Here is an 18,697-nt window from a genome sequence, read left to right on the forward strand (position 1 = left end):
AAATGCTCACTCTTAGCTCAGTCAGGAGGTTAATCCGTTGCTATTTGGTCACAGAGGCACTCAACTTAAGAGTAAGGGCTCTGTTTCTTTACCTCCCACTAGTTAAGAGAAACCTTGATGTGTCCCTAGTAAGTAGTTAGAATAGACGAAGCACCTACGTTTTCATAGAAGAGTAAGACCAGCTAGATTGAGCTGTCCCTCCAACTCTGACTTGTCCATCACTGCCCAAGGCTCTGAGCCACAGTCCAGGACAGTCCTGCTTTGGGGCTCAGGCTGGCCGCACGCACACAGACGAGGGGATGCCCCCGATGGTCTTGTCCTACAAATCCCACCCTGTGGGGTGACAGCAGGTGTCACACCCTCTGTTCATCTGCCAGGTAACTAAGCGTGTGGAGGAGTGGGTCTTGGGAGTTGGTATCAGGAAGATGTTAGTGCCCGTGAGCAGAGCCAACTGCGATCTGGATGCTCTATCTTCTCTAGTCTGAACCACAGGCTTGCTTTTCTCTTGTGAGTATGAGTTTCAGCGTGGAAAAATACTAAGGTTCCTGACACAAAAATGTTTCATATGAAGAACAGACTTGCTGGAGAGATGACACAGCAATCTTAGAAGCAGAGGAAAAAAATACACCGAAAGAGGAAACTCTGAAAAGGATTTGGTATTCTCCTCTGGCTGGGGCTGTACGTGGGCTCATGTTGACATGCGTGGGCGTGCAGACGTGGCATCGGGAGGGGCGCACTGAGTGCCGCCGCTGGGAGCACTCACCCAGGACCCCCGTCACAGCGGGCTGCCCGTCTCCACGGCCCGCCAGCCAAGTGCGCGCACGTTTACCTGAGTCCACACGGAATGTGTAGCCGGCTGTCCTGGGCTCCAAAGGCACAGGGTTGAGCCTGGCTCTGCTGCTCCCTGCCATGTGCAGGCTGGCTCTGAGCTGACCCCACCAGCGGGAGGGCAGAAGGAACAGCCTCCTCAGGGAGCTGCTTGGGAGAGTCAGCCGTCAGTGCCTCATCACGAGGGTGCCCTGAGGTGATCCTGAGGGGAGGCCAGGGCTCACCCCGAAGCATGGCAGGGCTGGGCTGGCTGACCCACGTTACACACTTGCCGCGGCGTCCGGTAAACTGAGCCTGGATGTGTGTACCCTCCCAGGAGGGCTGTACACTCAGGGTTGCCTCCAGCGCCAGGCACGGCAGCAGCTCTCAGCCGCAGGGCCGGAATGGACACGGCCCTTCCCGTGAGGACAGCCGTGCAGACCCAGGCAGCAGCTCTCAGCCACGGGGCTGGGATGGACGCAGCCCTTCCCACGAGGACAGCAGTACAGACCCGGGCAGCAGACATCACCTCACCCCTCACTAGCAGGACCGCGGGGCTCAGCCTGAAAACAGCGCCGCCCCACTCAGGGTCTCCTCCTGCTGCACCGTCAGAGGACCCGCCATGGTGATGCCCACACCCCGAGACACCAGCACCACCCACCTCTCCTTGAAATACCGTGACAGTCTCTCCCATTCACAATTAGATTTTCGTCTAAAACGCACAGGAAAACAAGCACTGTGCTATGTCACAGAGCAGACTTAAGTAGGTTCTAATTTTTAAACAAGTAAAAAAACCCCACACTGATGCCATGGAATTTCTAAGTGTATATAGCTGGGCTTTCATGAGAGATAAGAAATGAGTTCTTTAGGCTACCCACTGTAACCGTTCATCAAAAGCTAAGGCAAATTTTCTGAGAATTTGCAACAAGTTTCCGATTAGCGTGTTAGTAACATTTTGAGAGCTAAAGCCTGAAATATTTCCCTGATCTAAGTCAGTCAGTCACTGACTTGTCATCTGGGGACACAGTGAGACACCCTCACAGCCACGTGCAAGGCTGAAGCATCCTCTCTTTAAAAGAAAAAACAAAATATGAACAGCTTTCATCACAGATGATGCAAAACAAACACACATACAGCTCATAAACCTTAGCGCATGTCTCACTTCGGCTCACCTTGCACCATAAGCATGGGCTCCCTGCCCCCGCCGTGGGCCAGCATCTCCCGGCGATAGCGCTCCCCCGCCGCCCTGTAGAGACGGGGTTGTTAGCACACCTTCAGACACCCTCCACATACCTGAACCCCCAGATGAAGACACCCTCCATCATCTTCTGGTTTCTAAACATCCGATTCCTATCTTCACCTTACTCTACAGAGACCAGCAGTGATACGTTCACTCTAAGAGGACAACTCTAGTTTTCACTTTGTTTGTAACAAGCGTGCGCTTTGTAGAAAGGATTGTGTGTTACACATCTCCTCTTCCATCATCTTTAGGATTACTTCAGTGAAGAGGAGAGATTTGAAATCATTTATGCCATTCTCTCAGCAAAGAATTGGAGATGACACCCAGCAAACAGAAGAATAACAGTGACGCAAAAGTGAAGGCAAAAAACGTCCAGGAGAGGCCTTGGCACGGTCAGAGACCGAGGGGACAGCAAAATAGGCAGACTGGAGGCGTTCTTACAGACAGAAATTCTCCAAACTAGTGACACCTGAAAACAAGTTATTTAGTGCTGAAAGTGAAAGTGAAGTTGCTCAGTTGTGTTCGACTCATTGCGACCCCATGGACTATAGCCTATCAGGCTCCTCCGTCCATGGAATTTTCCAGGCAAGAGTACTGGAGTGGGTGGCCATATCCTTCTCCTGGGGATCTTCCCAACCCAGGGATCGAACCCGGGTCTCCTGCATTGCAGGCAGACGCTTTTACCATCTGAACACCAGGTAAGCCTACTTTTTAAAACAGAAAATGCAACTCCTTTAATGCAAAATAAGTAAAGTTAAGTAAATAATGCTTTCATTCCACTATTTCTGGAAGCTCTTTATGTGGGCGATTTTGTGACTGTGGTCTCTAACCTGGAATGTTGCTAGCATTTCAGCATCAAAAACTCGGTGACATCAGATGCTAATCCTGGCTCCGTCCTAAAGGGAGTGCTGGGGTGGCGTGTGCCCCAGACAGGACCATGGGCGGAGGCCGGGGACAGGCAGCGAGAGGCCCGCCTGCCCACGGCTGCCCCGGCCAGCCTTGGCTCTGCTGCCTGGCTTCCAGCCTGGAGACTTTTCAGAACCGGGACCAAAAAGGATCTTTTGATAGAGCTTAGACGTTTTCTAGTCCAATGAGTATTTTTACTAGCTTACTTTTACATGTCCATAAAATTATAGCAACTGCATGTCTAGGCGAGAATGCGTACATAAACAAGGTACAAATGCTGGGGAACACATGTACTTAAGGATATGTGGTTTTCTAGTAAAGTGTGATTCCTTTAAACAAGAGAGTATTTTGCGTATTTTATATAAATCTTCAGTAAAGAACTATAATCCCCAAAGTTGATTCATGGTATTCAATTTAGGCTTTAGAGCCTTTGAAAGTAATAAAATCTACACAGCAGCCCAAATGTCCATGGAGGTGCAGACGGTGGGAGATGAAATAGCATGTGGGCACCGGGCTGTAAAACACTTAGAGACTCTATCACATCAGCTTCAACTGAGAATAACTATTAACTGCTGAGAAAACTCAAGCCTTTGCCAAATGACATGAAGAGCTGAGGGGGGTGGGGTTGGGGGGGGTGAAGGACTAGGGATTAGCAGACTTCATCTTGGTCTGGTTTGTTCACTGTGATGCCTTGAACAATCGCAGGCCCCCTCTGAGCCTCTGTCTCCCCTCTGAGAACACTCTGTGCCCCGGATGTGGGACTGACGTGTACCTGCCAGGGGCGTCTGAGGCCCCCGCCTTAGCCCCATCATCTGTGTGGCGAGGGGAAAGGACGCCCTGAGAGACTGCAAGCCCAGATGGGAATTACTGCTCTGCTTTCAAAGGACACGCCTTCTCGGGACTCGTGAACTGGAGCTGGCCTCTCTGGCCCCCGGGGGAGGACGTCCAGCTCACAGTGGCCCAGTTTCCTGCAGGGTCCAGGTGAGCTCTGGGCACCTGGCCTTGGATGCAGGGGTGCAGGCTGTGAAACCCCCCAGGTCTGTTACCGGTTGAAAGGGTCTTGCCGGAAGCACTCTCTCCAGACCATGGACGCCACGGCCCTGGACATCAGGTAGGAGTAGTACTTGGCACCATAACCAACCAGGTGGCTGAAGCGCAGCTGCCAGGCCTGCCGGACAGAAGAGACACAAGGAGGGTGAGCCTGCACACGTGTTCCTCCGTCTCCCCCGACAGGGTGGCCCTCACGCCAGCACCCTCCACGTCGTCACACTCTAAGCCAGAGCGCAAGTCCCCACCAGCCAGCAGGCTGGGGCTCGGCCCCCAGGACCCCGGAGTGAGACCATCCGTGGAGATGGGCCTCTGAAATGAGGTTGCTGGGGCGGCCCAAGGCCAATAGGGCTGGGTTACATGGATCGTACAAGACTGGGAGACCGGGGAGGACAGGGCAGGAAGGCGACTGCCACGAGCCCAGCACAGGCCTCAGGAGAGCCGCCCTGACCCCGACTGCCCTATACAAGCTCACCGCCGCTGGACTCGGGTCGGACAGACACAGAGAGAGGAGGCCCAGCCTAGGAGCGTCAGTCACGAGCTGGACACGTCCACGATCCCGTCTGAGAGGCCCGCAGTGACCACAGTGACGCTGTCACCATCAGAAAGGCCACGTGCGTTCCCAGGGAAGAGCCTCCCCCGGAGAACTCCCTGCACGTGCTGTCTGTGGACGGGAGCTGAAAACAAGCCGCCACGGCTGCCTGGCAGGAAGCGGGCTCGCTCTGAGGGGCAGCCTCCCGGCGTGCACGGAGCCGCTACTACCGGAGCCCGTCCTCAGAAGAAGCTTCTCTGAAACAAACCTGACCTGCAGGCGTAATCCTACTGTCTCTTCATGGATGCTTCAGCTGACAGGAAAGTTGTTTGGCAGGAAAAAAAAAAAAAATTGAAGCCTATGTTTCTAAACTAAGGTAATCAGTGTCTAATAAATCCTTTCACACCCTGGAAAATAAAGTATGAAGCTTCACCATCACAATAAACGTTTAACTAGATAAACAACTTCTCCTTAGTCGACTAAGCTGCAAACAACAAACGAACAGCTCCTTGGTGACAGTGGTGTGGCCGACCTGAGGACACCCCGCCTTCCCCGTGGCACGGGGCCCTGAGCGCTGCCCGCGAGCACTGCCACAGCTGGCCTGGTTTGGGTCACACGCAGAACTGAAATTTCCCTAAGAACAAGGTCCAGGGGCACACGAGGCACTCACCGCTGTCTGTGAACGGCGGGGTGGAAGGACAGGTGGACAGAGGACGGACACCTCACAGCTGTGTCACAGTGGTTCCTCACAGGCTGGACTCTGGACCGAGACCAGGAGGCCGGCGCCCAGGAACAACACCCGCCCCACAAGCAAGAGGGCGTCCCGGCACTAAGAACACATCAGGACCTCAGGCTGATTCTTAAACACAGCTGGTGTTTTTCTTCCTAAAGAATTCCTTGACTATACTTCATGACAGTTGTTATAAGACTCTGGAGGCTGGCTTTGGCACCAGAGGCCAGGTTTGGACTGTGTACAGCATCTACGTGGTGTTTCCTCGTGTGCGATTCACTCTCCATCAAGCCTCGCAGACTCAACAAGCCAGGGGCCAGCAGGACCGCGCAGGCTGGTGGAGGCCGGCGTGCCCCGTGCCCCCGCCGTGCGCAGGGCTGAAGGACAGCAAGACTGCGAGCGCTCATGCACCAGCCCTGTGCGCAGCCCTCCCTCTGGGCTGCCCGCCCCCTGCACGAGCAGCACTCTGCTGGGGTTATGTCGCGGGAGGCCCAGCCCTGGGTGTCCAGAGCATCCACCCGACCATGCGGGGACCAGGGGACCCCCGCCACACCTGCCTTCTCAGGTGAATATTCTCTTATCAATGTGTGTACATGTTTTCCATGAGATCACACAGACAAGTATTTCTAATAAAAAGTCCCCACTGACATTTTACCAAAACCCATGAAACAGCAGTACCAAACACACAGGGATTCTGTCTGGAATAAGGCGATTTTAGGAGAAACCCAGCCACCGTGGTGGATGCCCCCTGCAGGCCCCGTCCTCTGTGGATGCTTGCATGGGCCTCCACCCCGTGAGTGCGGGCAGGTCTGACCATCAGGACTCGGCGGTCCAACAGCTGACAGCAAGCAAGAAGTCAGCCCCCTCAGTCTTGCAAACATGAGAATTCTGCCAAGAACCCGGGTGGAGCAAGCAAGCCCCGGGTGAAACCTCGGCCCGGCCGACACCCTGACTGCCACCCCACCCACAGGAGCCGTGAGCTGGCTTAGCCACGAGTGCATGGTGACATGTTGCATGTCAGGAGAAGACACACACAGATATCTATTTGAGAACAGAGGGCTGGGTTTCCCTGCTGGCTTAGTGGTAAAGAATCTACCTGCCAACGTAGGGGACACGGGTTCAATCCCTGATCCGGGAAGATCCCGCGTGCCTCGGAGCAACAAAGCCCAAGCACAGAAATAGCGAGCCTGTGCTCTAGAGCCCGGGAGCCGCAACCGTGAGCCTGAGGGCCTGTGCTCTGCAGTGAGAGGCCCGAGCTTCTCAACTACAGGAGCCCCTGCTCACCACAACTAGACAAAGCCCACATACAGCAACCACGACAGTGTGGCCGTAAATAAAGACAATTATCAGAAAAAGAAAAAAAAATTAGAGCTGTGCTCAGAAGTATTAACAGGAGAAACAAACTGAAGATTAAGAATGGATACCAATAATACTTATTAAAGTATATCCCTATGTCTTCATGAGAATTTTTCGAGGAAGGTTATTTTTACAAATATTTTATAATTTTTAATAATTATTATTTTTAACAGTTTCTATTTTATAGTAGACTCAAAAGAATAAGCGGGTCAAGGCCGTGGGCAGGGCCTGCCCAGCATCCCCGCTGGCCCTGGCCTGCACCACTGCCCCGGGTCTCCGGTGACTCAGGGCGGCCGGGCGCCAGCAGTGGGTGTAAGTGCAGACCAGGTGCTTCAGGAGACAGTGGCTCACCTCCCGCAGCCTCTTTCCCTTCCTGCTCCCCTGGAAGAAGCAGGAACCAGACCCACATCTGGGACTCAGGGAAGCCACAAGCGGAGGAGCCCCTGATGCGACCTTCTTGCCTCTGCCTTGCTGGGTTATCTCACTTAACACGTTACTGACCTAGGGGCTTTTGCAGAAACTAATGGCTGTGGCCCACGATCTGTTATTTAAATGAACACTGGAAGACTCTGGTCAGAAAGTAGATAAGTCGCTGTTTCTGGGGGCTTTGTCGGAGCAACTTCACCTGGACTCCAACTGACAGCACACAGGATGCAGAGCCCGGGGTCCTAATCCAAGCTCCCCACCCACCCCCCAACACCCCGTTCCTCCGTACTGCCCACTCCGCATTTCTAACTATGGGACCTTCTGTGTTCCCAACACAGGTGAAGGTTACAGCCGCCTGGACTTCAAATCCCACGGATCCTCAAACAGAGCCCCATGCCATATTCCTGAGTTCAGACTAGACCCTACAACTCGTAAATTAATTTCTATCCTGTCGGCTTCAACACATATCAAAGCATACCACTCAGCTATTTTCACAGCTAAAAAGGAGAGCCCCTGTGCAGGCTGACGTCAGAGCATTACACTACGAGCATGCCAGGGTGCTGATGCTGCTGGCCCCCGGCGGGGCGGCGGGCGGCCGCCTAGAGCTGGGAGAAGCTGACGCACAAGGACCCTACCCCAAGTGGAGCAGCGAGCTAGATGTTGACACTACTCTCCGGTATACAAAAACAAACCCCTCTCCATATTACCATAGAAGTCTGAATGATGTCCACAGTACCAGTATGAGAACTTTATAAAGTTCTTAACGACAACTAGAAACCATTTTCTCTGCTAATGGTACACTTATGGCTCATTTTAAGGAGACTGGACCCAGTCTTCTAAAAAAGAAGTACTCCAAACTACCTAACCAAAATAATAATTCCATTGTCAATTCTATTTACATATAAATAGTGGGGGAAAAGGATCTGCAAAAAAAAGAGTAAAACTCCATGAAAATACCAGTATGCGTCTGTCAGAACCAACTCCATAAGCAGAACAAAGACGTAACCGATTCAGATGGAAATGCTCTTACCAGATGAAACATGGAAACATAATGGTGATCTAATTAATTGAGATAACTTAGGTGAATCCCTAAAATTATAAAGATGGCAACAAACAGGTAAAAATGACTGATTAATGTACTGACTACACACACACTGTCTGAATTTCTGAAGTGAAAACACAAAATGGAAAATGTTACTAATTTTCATTAACTTTTCGTGGGATCAGGCTGAGGTGCATGGGTGACTCAGAGTAGTTAATTCTCAGTCATGTGCTGTCCCTGAAACCTGTGAAATCTGGTGTCCACACAGGAAACTCTTCACTTAACTGGCTCCTGCCTATCAGACCACTAATTTTACATGATCTGTACCCAATGGCCTTGGTGTGAATAATTGCTGCTTTGCAAACTTATTTAATTCGCACAGTGAACAATCCCTTCGGATCATATTAAAAGTGCCTGCTATAACTTCATTTGTAGATCGCAGTGGGCTGCTGTGGATATGTGTCTCATTAAGGGTGATGAGATGAGACTTGATTTCTACAAAGAGGTGAGAACACCCTCCCCATCCCCGTTCTGCCATGCACAACTGGGGGTCCCCACCCCCACCCCGAGGGGGCCCGTACCGGAAGTGCAGCACAGGGCTCACGATGCCACATCACCTGCAGGCCGGTCCCTTCATTCATTCTGTACAGAGTAACTGACACGTAACACGTGACTGAGCCTCTGAAACTACAAAGGCTGCCTGCTTTCAATCGCCCTGTCATCATTCTTCCCCGATGATCTCGTCTGAACAATCTCCAACATTCCTGATGTTAACAGCTTTTAGCAATTTCTTACCAAAAAAATCCTGCTGTATTTATGCTTGAAACATATGGAAACCCTGGGCAATGCCCAACAGTGCCTATTACTGCAACTCAAAACAAGTGTTGGATAAAAAGTCAGCACCTAAGCATTATTGGAACTTTTTACATAAAAGTACTCAGGTAACATCACTTCACAGGGTAGTAACAACAGGAGCCCTGGGAGGCTTCTTCTCAGTTCTCCAGGGTTTGAAGGTCAAGCTGTGATCTCCCGAAGGTCGGGTGTGAGCCATGGCTTGTTGAAGGCTGAAAAGAACTGATGCCCTCTTTTTTCTTTCTAAATCTCTTTTCTAAACTCAGCCATGGCCAGATATTATTCTCCAGAATCTTATGTATTTATTTATTCACTTTAACTTATTCTGTACAGAACTGGTTTGACTTTTTGAAGGATACACTAAGTTTTAAGAAGGAAAATGAGTTAGAAAAAGTGTGAGATAAATGTAAACTACCATCTGATTTATAGACCTCCACTGTGCTCATGTAAAGGACTGAGCCGCATGAAGGGCTGTTTAGACTGCACGCTGGCTTAAGTGGAAAAATGTTATTGCTGAAATTGTGTAAATCATTTCAAATAGTTTGATTTTATGCTTTTTAGCTTTTAAGTGTCTGAGTTTTTCTAAATGTTCTGAGAAAGTCTGGTTCACTTTCACTCTCCATAAATCAGCAAGCATTTCAAAGCTTCCCTGAGACTCTGAAAACACACACACACGTGAAGAGAAGGACCTGAAGGGCGAGTGTATTAAATAGAGCATGCAGCAGGGTGGTCAATTCCACAATTACTAACTGTACTCACTACAAACCGAGAATAAGCAACTCCATGGTAAACTCCTCCATACACAATAACCTGGTTGGGGACACAGGTTCTCAGGCACAGCCCCGCCATCACAGTGCTGGAGCATGTGGCTGTGGGTGCTGTCACGGGACGCGGGAGGCTGGGCCCACAGCCATCCTTCTGGTCAGGGGTCATCTCCTTTAATGTGTGAACCTGATTCTCCTGCTGCAGCTGCCCCACATGCAATGATGAAATCCCCCTTCGGTAACCATGTGTTAAACACTGATGAGAACACTACTGCTTAACGCTTGCTGTGTTCTCACCAGGTGCCAGGCACTGGGCTGCATGCTTCCACATGCATGATCTCACTTGGTCCTCATGATGGCCACTCCAGTCAGTGCTCACGTTACAGAGGACTGTCCAAGTATCGAGCATCTGCTGTATCACCACCACATGGGGTGACCTCGCCTGCCCCGTCCCCCGAACTCCAGCTGCCCTGCCTGGGTCCACACCTCACTCCTCACTCCTGCCTTCATGGTCGGAATACATGCCTCCTGACCCGGGAACAGCCTCTCAAACACACATACAGGCTTGCTCTCAAATCCAGCCAGAAATATTCCACTGAAACCGTGGACACAACCAGGGTGTTCAACATCTCCAGTGTTATTTGGTGTGATTTTATAAGTTCAAGCCACTCAATCTACAAATTCAGTGCAATTCCTGTCAAATTACCAGTGGCTTTTTTCACAGAACTAAAAAAAAAAATCAAAATTTGTTAAGGACACACAAAAGACACTGAATAGCCAAAGCAATCTGGAAAAAGAAAAACAGACGTGGAGGAATCAGATTTCCTGACTTCAGACTATACTACAAAGCTATAGTCATCAGCTGGTACAAAAACAGAAATATAGATCAATGGAACAGGACAGAAGGACCCGGAAACAATCCCAAGCACCAACGGTCAATTAATCCATGACCAAGGAGGCAAGACTACATGATGTTGGAAAGACAGTCTCTTCAACAAATAGTACTGGGAAAACTGGACAGCCACATGTAAAAAAACGAAATGAGATCATTGCTTCACTCCATACACAAGAATAAGCTCAAAACAGATTAAAGACCTAAACACAAGAGTGGACACTATAAAACTCCTAGAGGAAAACACAGAAAGAACACTCTGACATAAAATAAGAGCAACATCTTTTTTTGATCCATCTCCCAGAATAGTGGAAATAAAAACAAAAATAAATGGGACCTACTCAAACTCAAAAGATTTGCACAGTAAAGGAAACAATAAACAAAACAAAAAAGACAACCCACAAATTGGGAGAAAATATTTGCCAATTTATGTGACCAATAAGGGATTATTCTCCAAAATTTACAAATAGCTCAAGACACTTAACAGCATCAAAAACAAACAACCCAATCAAAAAAAAAAAAAGCACAAGTCCTAAACAGACATTTCTCCTAAGAAGACACACAAATGACCAAGAGGCACATGAAAAGATGTTCGACATCAATGATTACTAGAGAAATGCAAATAAAAACTATGAGATATTGCCTTACACCAGCCAGAATGGCCATCATCAAAACATGCACAAACTACAAATGCTGGAGACGGCGTGGAGACAGGCGAACACCCTGCACTGCTGGAGGGAACGTAAACTGGTGCAGCCCCTGGAGACAGCAGTACGGAGGTTCCGTAAAAAACTAACAACAGCCCCACACGCCCCCGCAGTCCCACTCCTGGGCATACATCTGGAGAAAATCACAATCCAAAAGGATACGTGCACTCCAGTGTTCACTGCGGCACTGTTTACAATAGCCAAGACGTGGAAGCAACCTAAATGTCCATCAGCAGAGGAATGGATAAAAATGTGGTATATGTATGCAATGGAATACCACTCAGCCATTAAAGAGAGTGAAATAATGCCATTTGCAGCAACATGGATGGACCCAGAGATCATCATACTGAGTGAAGTCAGAGGAGAACCAGCACATGACATCCCTTATATATGGAATCTAAAAAGAATGATACAAATGAACTTACTTACAAAACTAAAATAGACTCACAGACTTAGAGAACCAACTTACAGTTGCAGGGAAGGATGGGAAGAGGAAGGGATAGTTGGAAAGGTCATGTACACACTGCTACATGGAAAGTGAATAATCAACAAAGACCTCCTGTACAGCACACGGAACTCTGCTCAACATTATGTGGCAGCCTGGTTGGGAGAGACGTATGGGGGAAATGGATACACGTATGTGTACGGCTAAGTCCCTTTGCGGTCCACCTGAAACTACTGACAACATTGACTGGCTCTACCCCAGTACAAAATAAAAAAAAAGTTCAAGCCACTGGACCAGTGAAGGACACAAGGGTCACAGAAATGTTGAAAAGGGGCAGCAAAAATATTACTTACATATGTTGTGAGGTTTCATACATGTGTGTAAGTATGCATTTATACATAGAGTGGTATCTAGAAACCATTACGATCCCGTAAACATGCATCAAGGACAGAAGGACGTTCATTAAGAATGTCGGCCACAACATCAACACGCTGAAGTAAAAATAACTTTCTGTGTGCCGATGATAGAGAGCTAGAAAAGGGGGGAAGGCGCAGTAAGAGAGCCCCTCACCAGAGCAAGAAAAAAGCCCGTACAACAACAGGAGGACATTAACAAGATACATGAGGTGCTTCTGAGAGGAAGACCATAAACAAAGACGGTGTGACAAGAACAGGCAGATCCACGAAGGAAAAGTGGAGCAAGGCACCTATGTATAAAAACAGAAAAAAACAATCCAATAAACCACAAAAGACAAAAACCCTCACAAATGATTATCCAGCCTTGGCAGGAGCCCTGAAAAGGAAACTCAGACACAAATCTTAGCATCTCACAAAGGAGACCTTTTCAAATCAGAGGAGGAAGTGGGTTTTTAAAAAACCAGTTAGAAAAAGTAAAGTTGGTTCCAAATCTGGTGACTTACACCACCGGAAACTTAAACAGACAAAGATATAAAAGTAACAAACAAGACACAGAAGTGCTAGAAGGAAATACGTGGAGGACCACGGGTGAGAAGTGCCTCTACACCTGTGGAAAGAGGTTCCATCCTCCAGCGAGAGGGGGAGAACTACGTACTCCCCCGGACAGGCCCAGAGCAGGGGAGACCACCTGCAAACCCTCCGCACCTTTTGATTTCTGGTTACATGCATTGGAGAAGGAAATGGCAACCCACTCCAGTGTTCTTGTCCCCCCAGGGACGGGGGAGCCTGGTGGGCTGCAGTCTATGGGGTCGCTAAGAGTCGGATACGACTGAGCGACTTCCCTTTCACTTTTCACTTTCATGCACTGGAGAAGGAAATGGCAACCCACTCCAGTGTTCTTGCCTGGAGAATCCCAGGGATGGGGGAGCCTGGTGGGCTGCCATCTATGGGGTCGCACAGAGTCGGACACGACTGGAGCGACTCAGCAGCAGCAGCAGCAGGAGGAGGAAATGGCAACCCACTCCAGTGTTCTTGCTTGGAGAATCCCAGGGACGGGGGAGCCTGGTGGGCTGCCATCTATGGGGTCGCAGAGTCGGACACGACTGAAGCGACTTAGCAGTAGCAGTACATGCACTTATGACATCCTCAAATGTAGTTAAAATGCAAGATTAGCATCAACTAACCTAACTCAGCCAGGGGGTTCTTACAGGGCTAGTGCTGCCCCCGCGACCCCAGGGCACAGGTAGAAGGCCACCGGGAACAGCCCTTGGGACCCCAAGCTCCCTGCATCCTGCCCACGTTCACTGTGGAGGAGAATCCACTTGGACAATCACCAGGGCAGAAGCTTCTGGAAACATAAACATCCTCAAATCTAAAAGACACGTGTATCGTTTAAACAGAGTCTATCTGGTGAAGAAGAAATGAGTATCCTGGGTTTTTATTTCACTTGACCTAGCCTTTGTGAATCTGCAGTCAAAAAAAAAAATTTTTTTTTTTAAAGCATAGTACTGTTCATGAAAACCAAGATGAGAATGAAAGTTGGTGACTTGGCTCCAAGGCCTACGTTATAAAAACCACCGGGTAAGTCATGACTCCTCATGTTTTAGATCAGCGAACTCTAGAGCTGCAGCTGCCCCACAAACTGAAACCATATAAATTTTTAGCAAATGAGTCAATCTGGAGATTAAAGTTTCAATTTATAACACTTCTGTGTTTTAGTTACAAAGTCATAAATAAATCTAGCATGACAGAGAAGGTAAATATTTTCTCAGTTGTTTATGCAACAAAAGAGGAAAGGAATTTAACATGCAATTAACCACTTAGGTTTTTCTAGATAGGCACCATATGGTCTTTGTATTTAAGAGAAAAAAAAAATAAATATTGTTCTGTTTAATCTAACATGTGCTTAGCAACGTCAAGTATGCCAAACTATGCCACCTGGGCATGCCTTCACCTCCCAGGAGACTGTTCTCATTTGTTCAAGAGCCAAGGCGTAAGAATAGGAGGAAACATGACTACTTCCCCACGGAAGAAACTAAACAGGAGAAAGGAGGATTTCTAGCAAACAGCTGAAGCTAGAGTCTCTGGAAGGGGACTGATGAACTTTGAACCACCCTGGGTCTAGTTCTACTGTTTTAATAGACAGTATTTTTTTTTTTTTAACACACTGAAAGAAAGAAACCTTTATGCCATTCCCTGAGCCAACATCTGAGTGTGAGGGAAGAAGAAGAGCCAAGGTCAGAAGCAGACCTCAGATCTATATATAAAAGCTCTCAAATGATCAAGCTCTCTCACCAGGCTTCCTTTAAAAATAACAGATCGGGAAATACCTGCCATTTTAATTTAGATGGTAGAAATCATTTAATAGACACATTTCCTTATCTTAGTGTTTTATCAGTTAATTTAAACTTAGACCTTTTCAAATAAAACCATCAATGCTGGACAGCACATAAAGTCAGTAAGCTATGATACAATTTTATACAAAGTGAACTAAACTTGTGTTATCTCCGATGAAAACCTCTGAAAGACCTAATTCTTCATCTGCTTGAATGCACAAATGTCACATATCTATATGGATTTCTATACTTCAGTTCAGTTCAGATCAGTCACTCAGTCACTTCTGACTCTGCAACTCCATGGAATGCGACACAGCAGGACTCTCTGTCCATCAACAACTCCTGGAGTTTACTCAAACTCATGTCCCTCTAGGTGGTGATGCCATCCAACCATCTCATCCTCTGACGTCCCCTTCTCCTCTTGCCTTCAATCTTTCCCAGCATCAGGGTCTTTCCAACAAGCCAGTTCTTTGCATCAGGTGGCCAAAGTATTGGGAATTTCAGCTTCAACATCAGTCCTTCCAATGACTATTCAGGACTGATTTCCTTTAGGATGGACTGGTTGGATCTCCTTGCAGTCCAAGGGACTCTCAAGAGTCTTCTCCAACAACACAGTTCAAAAGCATCAATTCTTCGGCACTCAGCTTTCTTTATAGTTCAACTCTCACATCCACACATAACTACTGGAAAAGCTATAGCTTTGACTAGATGGACTTTGTTGGCAAAGTAATGTCTCTGCTTTTTAATATGCTGTCAAGCTTGGTCATAACCTTTCTTCCAAGGAGCAAGCATCTTTTAATTTCATGGCTGCAGTCATCATCTGCAGTGATTTTGGAGCCCTCCCCCAAAATAAACTCTCTCTCTGTTTACACTGTTTCCCCAACTATTTGCCATGAAGTGATGGGACCAGATGCCATGATCTTAGTCTTCTGAATGCTGAGTTTTAAGCCAACTTTTTAACTCTCTTCTTTCACTTTCATCAAGAGGCTCTTTAGTTCTTCTTCCCTTTCTGCCATTAGTGTGGTGTCATCTGCATATCTGAGGTTATTAATATTTCTCCCAGCAATCTTGATTCCAGCTTATGCTTCATCCAGTCCAGCATTTTTCATGATGCACTCTGCATATAAGTTAAATAAGCAGGGTGACAATATACAGCCTTGTACTCCTTTCCTGATTTGGAACCAGTCTGTTGTTCCATGTCCAGTTCTAAGTGTTGCTTCTTGACCTGCATACAGGTTTCTCAAGAGGCAGGTCAGGTGGTCTGGTATTCCCATCTCTTTCAGAATTTACCACAGTTTATTGTGATCCACACAGTCAAAGGCTTTGGTATGACCAATAAAACAGAAGTAGATGTTTTTCTGGAACTCTCTTGCTTTTTCCATGATCCAACAGATGTTGGCAATTTGATCTCTGGTTCCTCTACCTTTTCTAAATACAGCTTGAACATCTGGAATTTCACAGTTCATGTACTGTTGAAGCCTGGCTTGGAGAATTTTGAGCATTAATTTGTTAGCGTGTGAGATGAGTGCAATTGTGTGATAGTTTGACCATTCTTTGGCATTGCCTTTCTTTGGCATTGGAATGAAAACTGACCTTTTCCAGTCCTGTGGCCACTGCTGAGTTTTCCAAATTTGCTGAAATATTGAATGCAGCACTTTCACAGCATCATCTTTTAGGATTTGAAATAGCTCAACTGGAATTCCATCACCTCCACTAGCTCTGTTCGTAGTGATGCTTCCTAAGGCCCACTTGACTTCACATTCCAGGATGTCTGCCTCTAAGTGAGTGATCACACCACTGTGATTATCTGGGTCATGAAGATCTTTTTCATATAGTTCTTCTGTGTATTCTTGCCACCTCTTTTTGATATCTTCTGCTTCTGTTAGGTCTATTGGTATCTTCTGCTTCTGTTAGGTCCATACCATTTATGTCCTTTATTGAGCCCATCTTTGCATGAAAGGTTCCTGTGGTATCTCTAATTTTCTTGAAGTGATCTCTAGTCTTTCCCATTCTATTGTTTTCCTCTATTTCTTTGCACTGATCACGGAGGAAGGCTTTCTTATCTCTCCTTGCTATTCTTTGGAACTCTGCATTCAAATGGGTAGATCTTTCCTTTTCTCCTTTGCCTTTCAATTCTCTTGTTTTCACAGCTATTTGTAAGGCCTCCCCAAACAACCATTTTGCATTTTTGCATTTTTTTTCCTTGGGGATGGTCTTGATCACTGCCTTCTATACAATGTCACGAACCTCCGTCCACAGTTCTTTAGGCACTCTATCATATCTAATCCCTTGAATCGATTTCTCACTTTCACTGTATAATCATAAGGGATTTGATTTCAGTCATATCTGAATGGTCTAGTGGTTTCACTCAGTTCAGTTCAGTCGCTCAGTCGTGTCCGACTCTTTGTGACCCCATGAATCGCAGCACGCCAGGCCTCCCTGTCCATCACCAACTCCCGGAGTTCACTCAGACTCACGTCCATCGAGTCAGTGATGCCATCCAGCCATCTCATCCTCTGTCGTCCCCTTCTCCTCCTGCCCCCAATCACTCCCAGCATCAGAGTCTTTTCCAATGAGTCAACTCTTCGCATGAGGTGGCCAAAGTACTGGAGTTTCAGCTTTAGCATCATTCCTGCCAAAGAAATCCCAGGGCTGATCTCCTTCAGAATGGACTGGTTGGATCTCCTTGCAGTTCAAGGGACTCTCAAGAGTCTTCTCCAACACCACAGTTCAAAAGTATCAATTCTTCAGCGCTCAGCCTTCTTCACAGTCCAACTCTCACATCCATACATGACCACAGGAAAAACCATAGCTTTGACTAGACGAATCTTTGTTGGCAAAGTAATGTCTCTGCTTTTGAATATGCTATCTAGGCTGGTCATAACTTTCCTTCCAAGGAGTAAGCGTCTTATAATTTCAAGGCTGCAGTCACAATCTGCAGTGATTTTGGAGCCCCAAAAAATAAAGTCTGACACTGTTTCCACTGTTTCCCCATCTATTTCCCATGAAGTGATGGAACTGGATGCCATGATCTTCGTTTTCTGAATGTTGAGCTTTAAGCCAACTTTTTCACTCTCCACTTTCACTTTTATCAAGAGGCTTTTGAGTTCCTCTTCACTTTCTGCCATAAGGGTGGTGTCATCTGCATATCTGAAGTTATTGATATTTCTCCCAGAAATCTTGATTCCAGCTTGTGTTTTTACCAGTCCAGCGTTTCTCATGATGTACTCTGCATTCAAGTTAAATAAGCAGGGTGACAAGATACAGCCTTGACGTACTCCTTTTCCTATTTGGAACCAGTCTGTTGTTCCATGTCCAGTTCTAACTGTTGCTTCCTGACCTGCATACAGATTTCTCAAGAGGCAGGTCAGGTGGTCTGGTATTCCCATCTCTTTCAGAATTTTCCACAGTTTATTGTGATCTGCACAGTGTAAGGCTTTGGCATAGTCAATAAAGCAGAAATAGATGTTTTTCTGGAACTCTCTTGCTTTTTCCATGATCCAGCAGATGCTGGCAATTTGATCTCTGGTTCCTCTTTTCTAAAACCAGCTTGAACATCAGGACGTTCACAGTTCACATATTGCTGAAGCCTGGCTTGGAGAATTTTGAGCATTACTTTACTAGCGTGTGAGATGAGTGCAATTGTGCGGTAATAGTGGTTTCACTAGCCCATTTCAATTTATGTCTGAATTTGGCAATAAGGAGTTTATAATCTGAGCTACAGTCAGCTCCTGGTCTTTTTTTGATGACTGTATAGAGCTTCTCCATCTTTGGCTGCAAAGAATATAATCAATCTGATTTCAGTATTGACCACCTGGTGATGTCCATGTGTAGTCTTCTCTTGTGCTGTTGGAAGAGGGTGTTTGCTATGACCAGTGTGTTCTCTTGGCAAAACTCTATTAGCCTTTGCCCTACTTCATTCTGTACTCCAAGGCCAAATCTGCCTGTTATTCCAGGTATTTACTTCCTACTTTTGCATTCCAGTCCCCTATAATGAAAAGGACATCTTTTTTAGGTATTAGTTCTAGAAGGTCTTATAGGTCTTCATAGAACTGTTCAACTTTAGCTTCTTCAGCATTACTGGTCAGGGCATAGACTTGAATTACTGCGATATTGAATGGTTTGCCTTGGATACGAACAGAGATCATTCTGTCGTTTTTGAGACTGCATCCAAGTACTGCATTTTGGACTCTTTTGTT

The 18,697-nt window shown here is 47.1% G+C and overlaps 1 protein-coding gene across 1 annotated transcript in view; it reads right to left on the reverse strand.

The window, feature by feature from the left end:
- LOC102406548 (mitochondrial intermediate peptidase) overlaps positions 1–18,697 on the reverse strand; it is an 85,250-nt gene that overhangs the window by 12,742 nt on the left and 53,811 nt on the right. Inside the window, exons 17-18 of the mRNA XM_006070947.4 lie at positions 4,000–4,121; positions 1,980–2,053 (exon numbers count right to left, since the gene is read on the reverse strand). Coding sequence (XP_006071009.4) covers positions 1,980–2,053; positions 4,000–4,121 — 196 coding nt within the window. The remainder of the gene's footprint in view (positions 1–1,979; positions 2,054–3,999; positions 4,122–18,697) is intronic.

Source organism: Bubalus bubalis, chromosome 13, assembly GCF_019923935.1.
Source record: "Bubalus bubalis isolate 160015118507 breed Murrah chromosome 13, NDDB_SH_1, whole genome shotgun sequence".
NCBI classification, from domain to species: Eukaryota; Metazoa; Chordata; class Mammalia; order Artiodactyla; family Bovidae; genus Bubalus; species Bubalus bubalis.